At 50.0% G+C, this 13,213-nt stretch overlaps 3 protein-coding genes across 3 annotated transcripts; all 3 read left to right on the plus strand.

Moving 5' to 3' along the window:
• Nucleotides 1–2,506: 2,506 nt before the first annotated feature.
• FMAN_09292 (uncharacterized protein) lies at nt 2,507–5,032 on the plus strand (the record flags this gene model as incomplete). Its single annotated transcript, XM_041830116.1, has 2 exons — nt 2,507–4,877; nt 4,932–5,032. The coding sequence occupies 2 exons, from the start codon at nt 2,507–2,509 to the stop codon at nt 5,030–5,032; spliced, it is 2,472 nt and encodes an 823-aa protein (XP_041680812.1).
• A 2,666-nt stretch (nt 5,033–7,698) lies between these two features.
• FMAN_09293 (ubiquitin and ubiquitin-like proteins) lies at nt 7,699–8,670 on the plus strand (the record flags this gene model as incomplete). Its single annotated transcript, XM_041830117.1, has 2 exons — nt 7,699–7,936; nt 7,991–8,670. The coding sequence occupies 2 exons, from the start codon at nt 7,699–7,701 to the stop codon at nt 8,668–8,670; spliced, it is 918 nt and encodes a 305-aa protein (XP_041680813.1).
• Nucleotides 8,671–9,246: 576 nt separating this feature from the next.
• FMAN_09294 (uncharacterized protein) lies at nt 9,247–11,411 on the plus strand (the record flags this gene model as incomplete). Its single annotated transcript, XM_041830118.1, has 2 exons — nt 9,247–10,158; nt 10,212–11,411. The coding sequence occupies 2 exons, from the start codon at nt 9,247–9,249 to the stop codon at nt 11,409–11,411; spliced, it is 2,112 nt and encodes a 703-aa protein (XP_041680814.1).
• Nucleotides 11,412–13,213: the final 1,802 nt, after the last annotated feature.

Here is a 13,213-nt window from a genome sequence, read left to right on the forward strand (position 1 = left end):
TCGCGGGACATATCGTGCATCTTCCGAGAGCATCATAAACCGATTCTGCTAAATACCAGTTATCTATTGGCTGTGATGGCCTGAATGGATATGTTTCTGCACTGATCCTGGACGTGTTCGCTGGCAATCACGAGCACACCAGACAGCCAAGCGGATGGGGTGTTTGAGGGGATCGACGGCTTAACTAACCAGCTAGCCCTTGTGAGACCCTGAGGTGGAGTCCCGGTCTTGGTCTTGAAGGGTTAGTGTTTCGGCGAAGCTGGCGCTGGACTTGTCCTCTTGTAAACAGTGAGGCCATGTCCATGGCAAGGGTTGTGAAGCATTCAATGGCTCTCGGTCCATTGCCTAGATTGCTAAAATTTTGATGGTTGGTGCAATGGCTGAAGATGATCCATCTTGGAGTTTTACCGTCCAAATGATCATCCGATGCTTTGTGGCAACTTTCTTCGTCTGTCAAGCCATTGCGGATTCTCTTCTTCATTCTTTTGGTCAAAATCCCGAGACTCCTCACTCAGACAGTGTGATGCGTGACATGGCTCGGACCGTACAACTCATACCTTAGTACTGGGGGTACAAAGCAAGTCAAAAACCATCGCACGTGCAGGATTATGGTGCAGCATTCCAAGCCTTGAGACATTTCGAAAGGGCCATGCCGCCATGGTTGTGTTACCATCAGCATGTGGCTTACCGCCGTGCTGCCCATCCTATACAGTTCGAGAATGACCTGCAGAGCTCGGCGATGTCTTCAGATTTCACTTGATCTCGGAGTGGGCGAGCGGCGAGTTCTGCTGTATTGTTTAGATAGGCTATAGCAGAACTGCAACTGCACCACATAGTAGCAGACGGTGGAGTATCGAGATGCACGACGTGCAGGCAAACGGGATAGGCAATAATATGCAGAGGACATGAAGTGAAGGGGATTGGCCGGGTGGACATTTCGTGATATGTGAATCCTACTGGTGCTTATCTCGTCATTGCCACGATAAATCCATTTGCTTGCAGTGCAGCAATGCAACCACCAACGCTGTGCTGTAACGATGCTTTGCTGCAAGGTGAGCTGGTGGGAAGGCAAAGGATGACAGATTCGAGCTTGTGGACAGTTTGACGACACACTGTACCCCTGCCAAACTCGGTCGGAACGAAACTTCTGAAGCGCTAGATGCACTGTATGATATCCGGTCCGGGCCCTTTTTTGACACTTGAAGGGCCTCGGTGGGGTGGCCTCAATTCACACAAGGTTGGGACTAGAGAAATAAGATGGCGCAAGTCAAGCAGATCTGAATCTTATCACGGCATTGACCAAACAGCCTCATCTTTGGATCAAAGAGATCACAGAGCTCGGGTGCTATCGATATTAGAAAATTCGCATCTATCAACTAGAATCGTAGACCAGTCACCCTCTCAGGAACATAGACAACTGGGTACCTGGATTTCATGCACGATTTATGGCCACAATGGATCTGCTGGCACAACAGACCCGCTACGTATCGTGATTCTCTGACAAGCGGGCAGCCAAGTGAAAAATAGTATACCATGGCCTATAAGCTACTATCACGGTGGGGGGGAATGGCTGGATTATGGGCCCTTTGGGTCCTGACTAGGGCCTTGACCACTGGCGATAGGTCGAGCTCTTGATTCATGGGAAGTCTATCGAGTTTCGACTGGATCGGGGTCTGGTGAGGAGGCAGAATTCATGTTACACCATGAGGGAATTGATGTCGCTATGGATGGTGATCGGAGAGTCGCAGGGCGACATATGGTAGAGCCGAGGGTGGTATAAACAGTAATCAACAGCATAATCACTGTGATTTTTCACTGACTTCGGATTACAGACTGACTTTCTGACAACCGAAACCTTGGATCATGGCTTTGGAGCGATGGCGGCGGCCGCGGCTACTAAGGTGGTTGGCTAGACTCGGCTCGGGGTAAACCTGTTTGTGTTTACATGGCGCCAACGAGGAATCCTTAACAGATGAACCAGGTTCTGTCATGCCATCGATCCCACTTCCACAATTGGTCAATGTCCAACACCCCAGAAGAGGCGCAGGAGGGTTGCAGCAGCAGAACAGCCAGTACAGTAACCCAAGGGTTCCCGGGGTGTGAGCCTGTGAGGTGCTAGGCGGGATCCATGCAATCCGTAGCGGGTCGTGTGCTGCTCTTCACTGGAGCGGACGCCGCCAGCGGATAGGCTTATGTAGCGGCCACTCTAGTGGGTGGGCGCCTCCATCTCAGGTGGCTTGGCCATTGGCTGCATGTCCCGACGGCTTCACCGCTTCTTCCCCCATCGACAAACCGCCCACAGCAGCGAGACTAACCCATGATCTACCCGCCGTTGAGCCTTCTCCAGCAGTCCCTCTCCTTCTCCAGCTGCTCCAAAACCTCAGACCTCCTCCCTTCACCTCAACAAGGGACTTCACGAAAGAGCGGTGTCGTCCGCTCAGTTCCTACAATATTATCGATCATCCGCCTTTTCCTACTCCGCTTCCCTTCTGTTTTTTTGCCCAGAATGACTTACGACTTCAACAACGGCGGGGGTGATGCCTATCTCGACTTGACGACCTTCGATACTCGAAATCGCGCTGCTTACCAAACGTACTCGACTGCCACGACCCATTCGAGCCCTTCGGCTGCTTCAAACATCATGCCCCAGGACGCCCGGCACTGGGCTGTTCCCCTCGATATGTCTTCAAACAACTCTCACGGCTATGCCTCGATGAGTCCGGAGGAGCACCAGTCCTCTCCTCCATCTCAATCCGCCAGTCCTCATAGCCAGCACTCGCCGCTACAACAATCACCTTTTCAGCAAAGTGTGAACCCCTTGACGGATTGGGCCCTTCAGCAACAGCAGCAGCAACAGCAGCACCTCGCTGCTGCTGATATGACACAGTTCATCCAAGATGCTGCCCTCATGAGCTTCAATGCCTTCCCTGCAAACTTCCAGCCGACCAACCCCCTGGATTATCTTCCCGCGACTACACAGGCAGCTCTTCAAGCCAATCTCCTCGAATCGACATTCAATGGACTGCCAATGGACGACCACACACAAGCCGTATGGCCCAACACCGGGATGGGGGACTGGCAGGAATTCCAGAATACTCTGCAGATGGATGGATTACCTCGTCTTGATAGCGTCGGAAGCAACTCTCCTACTGGTACATACCTCGAGGTTTTGTCTCTTCCCTCATCCTCAGGCGAGGGCTGGGCCATGGTGGATTGGAATCAGCCCAACTTCGATCAGTTCCAACAAGCTCACGCGCAGGGCGCTGCTATCTTCAACCCTTCCCAGACTCTTCACTTGAGAACCAATTCGGACTCATCCGACGGCACCAATTCCATGGAGTTCGGAAGCTTTGAGGAGATTGCGCCTTTCCCCTACTCTCCATTCTCTCCCGAGTCTGATGGCTATGTTGATGCTGGTAACCACCGCAACTGCTTCAGCAACGATGGCCACGCTCACAACCACGCTCATACTCACACACATACCCATGAGCCTGTTGCTACCACCACTGTCGCTGCCACCGCTGTCGCCACTGTCCCCATCAAGTCTGAACCCTCTTCGAGCCGTCATAGCCCCGGCAGTGGTGCCGGATCTGTCTCCCCATCCTCCAGCAGCACTACCCGCCGAAACTCGGGTCCTCGTAAGAGCCCCATTGCTAAGAGCACCACTAAGAATGTTGTTCGACGTATTTCCAATGGCAAGAAGGATGGTACCGTTGAGAAGAAGGTTGGCCGCAGAAAGGGACCTCTTCTGCCTGAGCAGAGAAAGCAGGCTAGTGAGATCAGAAAATTGCGAGCTTGTCTCCGTTGCAAATTCCTCAAGAAGACTTGCGATAAGGGCGAGCCCTGTGCTGGTTGCCAGCCTTCTCACGCCCGACTCTGGCAGGTTCCTTGCACTCGTATCGACATCAAGGATATTGGTTACTTCATGAAGGACTGGAAGGCCGACTACGAGCGACATATGGACCGTGGTGTCTCAGTCTACAATGTCAAGGGCTTCGCCCAGAAGGAGACCCTTATGTGGATCACCCACGGTTACGGTTTCGCGCTCCCCGTTATGGTTCGCGAGGTCTTTGTTGCCGATGACAGCTGCTTCTCGGTTGACTGGGTCGAGTCCACACTCACCGACCAGGAGCCTATTGACTTCGAGACCCGCACTGAGAAGCTTGACGTCGGTGCCGAAGGTATTCGTCTTGATGCTCTCTCTGAGTATCTTGATAAGCACATTGATGGTCCTTTCGAAGACTTCATTGACGACCATTTCGAGGGTACACCTTTTATCACCGAGATCCTGAAGACCGCTCACCGCTACTATGTCAAGGAGAAGATGCCTGTTATCCGAAAGTCGCTTAAGCTGGTCCTTGCCTACAACCTCACCATGCACATCACCATGGTTGAGAACCAGGGATCCGAGGTTGACCTCGATGGTCAGATCGACGACGAGGACTCCAAGTATTACGGTCGTACCGTCGCCCCTGTCATGATCAACTTCCAGATCAAGTGTGCCCTCGCCGATATGTGGCGTGAATTGCAGAAGGACATCCTCGAGGAGCTCTCTGCCCTGTACTCTGGTGTCTACAGTGGCGAGAAGATGAAAAACTGGCCTACCATCTTCATGATTGCCTCCATCCTCCTTGCTGTCTGGGAGGAGATGCAGTTCGATTGCCACTACCGAGTCCCCGACCCTGTTGCCGTCAACAAGTTCTGCACTGACATGGAGACAACACCTGTTGGTGTGATTGTGGGTCTTTTCCACGCCATCTCCCAGAAGCTCCCTGCCTTCACCGACTGGGACACACGCAAGCATGGCCACCTCCTCCACAACAACACCTCGGTCTGCGAGGCCATGACTGAAGTGAGACAGCACGTCATCAAGCACGGTATGTACATCTTGACAGCATTGTTCTTAATTCTCGTACTAACGACCATCACAGAGGCTTATCTTCGTACCCGCAAGGAGTCAAAGTTTGACCGCTACGACTTCGACTCCCTGTCCAACAAGTTCCTCTCGAAACTTGTTATCCGGGCCAACTAAGATCCTGCTACTCAAATCACGATGCTATGACACTGTCAAAACATATGATGGGGCCCTATAGGAGCCCTCTTTTCCTTTGTTGCATTTGTTTTATCACAGCGAAAGCGTTGACAAGGCCTTTTCAATCTTGGTCAACAGCGACCCCAGATTTGTCCTTTTTGAGCATACGAACATGACTCTAACATTCTATCACGGCTGGTCACCGCCCGACAACACGAAGCTACCTGACACGGGAAAATGTGTTATGACCTTCTTATGACTTTCTTCTATGATTGTATGACTGAAGAAGACAGAGCGTTTTAGTTCTTTTTATCATATTTTATTGTTTTATTGTTTTAAAGTCTTGGAGAAAGAGAAGAACGACCGTACCATACAGATGATAGCGAACCTCACCCATTTTGTGGTGTTATTACGGGATCATGTTTGACGATGTGGCATTTGAGGAATGAAAGAATTCGCATGGCTGATGAGCCTATATGGGAGGTGTGTGTGATTTACAGTGTCTTTGGAGGGCGTTGGTGAGCTCAAGTGGGCTGGACTCGCGACAAGCAGAGTGCGAAGTCGACGATGAAGAGCAGAGCGAATCGTGTTTTTTACTTTAGCAGTTTGTCAAAGGGATATTGGGATAGTTACAAAAAAGGCTCTATGCTTGGCAAGTGCTACAAAGCTGCCACAAGTATATCGAATGGAATTTTAAAACCCTTGAAACTTGGGTCTGTACTGAACGGAAGTTGTGAATGAGTGACCAGTGCATGACCACAATATGTCTGAACGGTCAGATAACTAATGTTAGGGGCCACTCAAGGGGAGGCAAAACTTGGGACTTTTATCCTAAGTAATACCCTCAAGGCCACTCCATTCCTGTAATGTTCTGCTTGAATCGTTTGGAGTCAAGGCTTCAGAAGCTTTTGAGACAATGTCTCACTCGGCACCAAGAAACTTCCTAATCCAGACGCATATTTGCAACGGCTGGAGGGGAAAGCGAAAAACATAGTGAGCCATAACATCAACTGAAACACCATGGCTGTTGGGGCGGACCGATAGCATTAGACACCCTCAGGCATTGCCGAGCTATCACGAAATCGGGGGTCTGGGTGGTTCACAAGGTGCCTTGCCAACACCCCGAAGGCGGGGTCATGATAAGACGCCATGTTAAGCAATGATTGTTTGAGATAAGCTCATTGTCAGGTTTGATAACGAATCGAAACAGTGAGATGATTGTTCGCAGATGAAAGCAACGAGACGACCATGGCTGGAAATGAATGCCTTCGAATTCAAGGCATTACCGTTGATCCAAACTCGAAACGTTACCAGCCTCGTTGTGTTGCAGCAAGTTCAAGAAGTTGATGCGAACAGGGTAGTCGTCGAGACAGGGTCCTCACGGGCCAGAATTGTTGGCTGATGACGTCGCAAGCACCGACAAGACCGGATTCAGCGGACGGCAGAAGTCGGTGACCCCCGGGACATTTCGATCTGGAACTTGGACTGAGAGTCGTCAAATTTTCTGCTGTGAAAATTCAGCATCGCTGACTGCAAGATAATTGAGTGCTGGACTCTTGATGCCAGAGGTGTCCGTCCAGGTACATCAAGTCTCCCGTCTCTGATAGTGGTGCTAGACCTACTCCGTATCCTGTCAAATCCACTTAGGATTATCTCGGCGTTTTGATCCAGAGCGTTCGCCATCGGTTCCTGAGCCAGAGGCTTGGTCTCTGAAGCTTTGGGGAATGATCACCTGCGATCTCCCAGAAAAGGCTTGAATAATTAGCTATTCTTTTAGACAAATTTGTGATGGTCGAATTGCGTCTGTTCAAGACATCCAAACAAGCATCGCTTTTTGTCTTTCCCGGGGTAAAGTGGCGACATGCCCACTCCAGGCTCCGCCACTCCGCTCTCGTGCATCGTAGCGCTAGGCCGTGGGTATCTGCTGATGCGTGGTGAATCACGGTGAGATGGTGAATGAGACGGGTAATGGATAAGGAACTGCGTCGGTCTATGGTAGACACGCTTTGACTTGTTAGTCGGTGGTTGTCGCTTGTTGTACGCACGCTAGATAAAGACTTTGCTTGAACTTGAGGACAAGGTCTGATTTTATATTTCTAAGTGCTTCGAGATCCTCCTCGAAGATGCTAGAGCATGAATGAGCAGGCACATCCAAACACCGCTCCTGACATCAGTCTGACTTTCAGCCTTTGGCGAACCTTGACCCACTTTACGGCGATAAGTGACAGGTCTCGAGTACCTCGCATCAAGCCTCAGTGTCACATAAAGATAAAGTACCGAGAACTTGAAGTGGCGCTCTGCAGCCTGGCCAGATTCTGGAGCCTTCCCTAGCTGCGACCGTCATTCGCTCTCATGAATCATCCGCCCCCGGAAGCTGCGCTCCTGGGTTCCAGTGTCTGCCACGCTGCCTTGCCGTTGCCGTTCGTCACTGGCAAGCGTAATCCAGTCACTGCGCCCCCTCTCGCATGCCCGCCCGCTTGATTATCAAACAAACCTTCCCCCTCAGTACTTAAACCTCTCTCACCTCTTTCTAACTTCATCATCTTTTCTTCCCAAAACATCTCCCACACAAGACTTTATTTTCGCTCAAGACTAGCGATAACAAAGACCTTCTCTCATCCGATTAATATCTATCCACATCACTTTCGCGACAGATCACCGCCATCATGCAGATCTTCGTCAAGACCCTGACCGGCAAGACCATCACCCTCGAGGTTGAGTCTTCCGACACTATCGACAACGTCAAGTCCAAGATTCAGGACAAGGAGGGCATCCCCCCCGACCAGCAACGCTTGATTTTTGCCGGCAAGCAGCTTGAGGACGGCCGCACTCTCTCTGATTACAACATTCAGAAGGAGTCCACTCTTCATCTTGTTCTCCGCCTCCGCGGTGGTATGCAAATTTGTAAGTTACATCGACTTCGTCGCTACACGATCTGCTTCTAACAACTCTTCATAGTCGTCAAGACCCTCACTGGCAAGACCATCACTCTTGAGGTCGAGTCGTCTGATACCATCGACAATGTTAAGTCGAAGATCCAGGACAAGGAGGGTATCCCCCCTGACCAGCAGCGTCTGATTTTTGCTGGCAAGCAACTGGAAGACGGCCGAACCCTTGCCGACTACAACATCCAGAAGGAATCTACCCTTCATCTCGTCCTCCGCCTCCGTGGTGGTATGCAAATCTTCGTCAAGACCCTTACTGGAAAGACCATCACTCTGGAAGTCGAGTCATCCGACACCATTGATAATGTGAAGAGCAAGATCCAGGACAAGGAGGGTATTCCTCCGGACCAACAGCGACTCATCTTTGCTGGCAAGCAACTTGAGGATGGTCGAACTCTTTCCGACTACAACATTCAGAAGGAATCTACTCTCCACTTGGTGCTCCGTCTTCGTGGTGGTATGCAGATTTTCGTGAAGACTCTCACTGGAAAGACCATCACCCTTGAGGTTGAGTCTAGTGACACTATCGACAACGTGAAGAGCAAGATTCAGGATAAGGAGGGTATCCCCCCTGATCAGCAGCGTCTTATCTTCGCTGGTAAGCAGTTGGAAGATGGTCGCACCTTGAGCGACTACAACATCCAGAAGGAGTCAACTCTCCACCTCGTTCTCCGACTTCGTGGTGGCCAGTAAGCTATTCCAACGAACGGTGACAGGATTTTATGATGGCGTTAGGGACTGGCATTGAATTCGAGATCAGGCAACTTCTAGGCCTGTCATGATTATTATGTAGTTTTTGCCCTTACAAATATTATGCAAGGTGCTAATAGACTATTGAAGTCTACTCGACTATTTATCACATCTTCTGATTGTCTTGTAGATTATGTGATGTTCCATGTGTTGCCATGTAAGTCAGTGTTGTTGACGCTGTGTGGAGTTGCCCCTAAGTTGCCGGGTACTCCACAGTGCAGCCAGGTCATGATGGGTGGGGCTGACATAGAGCTCATGAGCCGCAAGTTGCAAGTTTTAATCTTTCCTCTTTAAATATTCGTGTACCCACCAAGTCAGGCCTTCTCTTCGTCGTCGTCACTGTCACACCTAGGCATACGATGACTTATAAGTATCGAATACTTCACCATCATCTGTTTTGGCCTCCTTAGCAACAAACGATATACTTCACTCTATGCCTAAATCAACCTGAGTTTGCGACCAAGACCTAGTGCATCTTTCTCGAGCAAGCGGTTCAGCCGCAGACCGATATATCAGGCTATGCCGTCTTACTTCTATCACCTCAAATTCGAGCTTTATCCGACTCCTGATCCGGTCGCTGCAACATCAGCAGCTAAAGCTCAAGACGAAATTTGGCTTCCGTCTCCTGAAGCGAGTGTCTTCGACGACTTTCCATCCCATCCGCGACCAGACCGACAGACTACTTATAAAGTATCGAGTTCTATAGATCCCCAGCACGACTCAGCGAGCCACGCAAATCCATACACTCTTACGAGGGAAATCTCACGCTCGTCGAATCTCGGTATAATAGATTGTGGCGCAGCTGCGAAGCCATCGGTCAAAGACTCCGGACGGAAACTCGAGATTGTTACCGAGAGACAGTGGCTCGAACGGGCTAACAGCTTTCCGCCCCCGAACTCAAGTGTCGCGATACATCCACAGAACGCAGTTAGAGACTGGCGGTTTGGCCGTGTTAGCCTCGAGACGGTCGACCTTAGGACTGGACACACAATGGCAGGCGAGACGACCCGAAGTGGCCCTTCTGCGGCTCCTTCGCTGGGGCCAACATTCGGGGGGGCCGGTACAGCGACAAAAGCTGAGTTTCTTCCTCTCGAGACAAAGAATACTGAGCTCGGCTGGGGAGTCGTACACTTTTACAGAGAAGAAGACGAGACTTCCGGCCTCATCGAGACGAACCATCAAGAAACTGAAGCAAGTGGCTCAAAGGATACCGACTGCACAACTCTTTGTATACCAGCAGTCCCGGCGTATATGTCGCCAGGTGACCTGATGGGTTTCGTTGGAGAAAAATGGAGGGGGGATATCAGTCATTGCCGTATGGTTATGACATCGCGGATGAACAGATACCTCGTCTTGCTTAAGTTCCGAAACAATTTTCGGGCCAAGCAATGGCGGAGAGAGTTCGATGGAAAGGTCTTTAACACTGTGGAGGTAAGTGACCAAAACATACAGTTTCCCTACACCTATCTCTAACAATGATACAGCCTCAAATCTGCCATGTAGTTTTCGTCAAGAGTATAACATTCGAAACACCGACACGACGAAAATCAAGCGCGGCTCTTTCCCCCTTATCCTCGCCGGCTGGCATGTCGAGCAGCCTCAGACCGTTTCCTCCGCCAACACCGAATCTCGTGGAATTGCCAACTTGCCCTGTATGCTTGGAACGCATGGATGAGACAAATGGGTTGATGACAATACCATGCTCTCATGTGTTTCACTGTACATGCCTCCAGAATTGGAAAGGCGCTGGGTGTCCTGTCTGTCGCTTCACAAACACCTCACCCAACTCAGAATCAGATCCTTCGGGGCCTCATCCAAAGCCATTTGGGTCTGGAGTCTCGAATCTCTGCAGCATCTGCGATTGCACAGATGACCTATGGATTTGTTTGATTTGCGGCTATGTGGGCTGTGGCCGATACAAAGGTGGCCATGCCAAAGATCACTGGAAAGAAACAGCCCACTGTTTTGCTCTGGAGCTGGAAACACAGCATGTCTGGGATTACGCTGGAGACATGTGGGTTCATCGACTCATACGAGATAAAGGTGATGGGAAGGTTGTGGAACTTCCTTCAAGAAATAGGTCAGTCGGTCATTTGGAAGAAGAGGATGTGGTTCCTCGAGCCAAGCTGGACAGCATTGGTCTGGAGTACACACATTTGGTCACGAGTCAACTGGAATCCCAAAGGGCATACTATGAAGAACTGATCAGCAAGACTGTCGATAAGGCCTCGAAAGCTTCTGCTGCGGCCGAGGAAGCTGCGGCACAAGCCTCAAAGGCTATAAAAAATATGTCAGTGCTCGATGAAAAATATACAACCCTCAGCCAGGAAACAATACCAGAGCTAGAGAAGCAACTTGCTCGAGAGCGGAACAAGGCGAGCAGGAGCGAAACATTAGCACGCAACCTTGGCAAATCTCTCCAAGAGGAAAAACGTTTGAACGAGGGACTGATGAAGCGGATTGAGCATCTCAACAGCGACCACGAAGCAATAGTAAAAGAGTTGGAGAAACTCAAAGGAGAGAATGCTGACCTTCAAGAGATGAACCGCGATCTGAGCATGTTTATATCAGGGCAAGAGAAGTTGAAAGAGTTGGAAAATGAGGGCAAGATTGAGGAGGGTGAGCTAGAAGGCGGCAGTGCAAGTGTGCCAGAGAAGAAGAGCCGGCGACGTGGAAAACGTTGAGTGCTCAAGATCACTGGCCTGGAGTTGGGCAATCTCTCAGCGTGTCTTTTGATGAATTCAGGTCACCAAGGCGTGGGAGGATGTTTAATTACCTATATTTCTTACTAAAATACCAATAACGTCTTTCAACCATCGTGACAACTTCCAGCACATGATCATCCATGATGTATTTGGTGTGCACTTGTGGAAAATGTAAAGAGGTTAAACCTGAGATACCTGCCTTCTAAGATGTGGAGGTACCTTCCGTTTTGGCCTAATGGTATTTTCAACTGAAAACCGTACCTACCCTAGGCCTCAAGGTTTGAACAGTGACAGTAGTTACCGCATTACGCATCACAGTTGCATATTGAAGCAGGGGTCTGTTGAAAGGTGTGTAGCATTATGCAGTTGTACAAAAGTCTAGAATACCCAACCCAGCGTCTCGTCTATTCTCTTCTATCGAAATCTGAAGATCCTTTCGGCCTCGGGATGAGCAGACGGTCTGACGGATTGAGAGGCACGGCAATTTTATAGGTAGCCAAGCTGTAGAGTGCACACCCCCCGTTCTGGTGGCGCATGCATTAGAGGTCTCAACTGCATTGATGCCACTTGACTTGGCTTTTTTGTTGGGACTCGGCTGATATAGACCAGATTTACGCCAAGCAGGTTTACTTGTTTTCAACATATTTAATCTCTGGACATTTTGTGACCGCAATGATGGAGACTTCCATCTCGACAAAGAGTCAACAATTTGACATGTGAATACGGGTGCACGGATGCGTTTTTCTATTCCTTGTTTGATGTTTCTCGGAAATTCGCAAAGAGAATTCGGTAAAGGACCCATATGGAGAGGCACTGTAGCGTGATGGAGCGGATGGTTCCGGGGTTGAGCAAACTAACAGTGGCTGGGGTGGTGACGATAGTGGTGTGAATTAACTTGTGATTGATCGATGGATAGGTGACTCGGGCTTGTGATCTCTCGGCAGGGCGAAGGAGGCGATGGGACGGCACATATCTTGTTCTTGATGCAGTTTAATGACTGCCTCCCAGAGGTTCAATGAAGCTCTTGACAGTAGATATTGTCGTACTGTTCATGCAGAACCGTTATCTGTGGCTTGTGACCGGCATGCTCGGGCTAAACGATGTCTTTGATGCTATACTGATTGCGCAAAAACCCTGGTGCTCCTTATAACCTGCACCATCCCCGTACCGCACCGCACCGGATCTCCGATGCAAGTGGAGTGATGATAAACAGTTTGCAGGGGAAAAGCGCCGAGTGCGAGTACGGGTTGGTACGGGGTTTGCGCCGCAGGCTATAGTCCATAGGGTTTGGAAGTATATATCCTCGGTCGTCAGAAGGGATTGCAAGCGGGCGATTGTAACTAAAAAGGAAGTTCGTTGACGACAAAGACAGTCGGTGCAGCAACAACAAAGAAAAGACTCGAGAAAGGGAGTCAATTGTGACGTGCCAAAAGATATGTAAAGTGCCGTGATTTTTAACTCATCCTACGAAGATCATAGCTTGTCAGCTTTAAAACCAACCTTTCCTTACTGGGCAGACACCTCTCCCTCCATCACGTACGGAGTCCAGTCAGGTAGCTTCCCCTCCTTGAGGTGCAGTACAGTACATTCTGTTCCCAACCCCAGCAGCCCCAGCTGTTTCTCCATTTCCATTTCCATCTCCATCCTGCATCTTCTTCCATATCCTTCACCCTTGTCGTTCCAGGAATGCAGACCTCTCTCTAGAGCCAACACCTCCAAGTATTTGTATATATTATATCTCGTCACATTTCCGTCCGACCGTCCATCCTGTGTTCGCTCCA

The sequence above is a fragment of the Fusarium mangiferae genome, assembly GCF_900044065.1.
Source record: "Fusarium mangiferae strain MRC7560 genome assembly, contig: FMAN_scaffold004, whole genome shotgun sequence".
Taxonomy (NCBI): domain Eukaryota; kingdom Fungi; phylum Ascomycota; class Sordariomycetes; order Hypocreales; family Nectriaceae; genus Fusarium; species Fusarium mangiferae.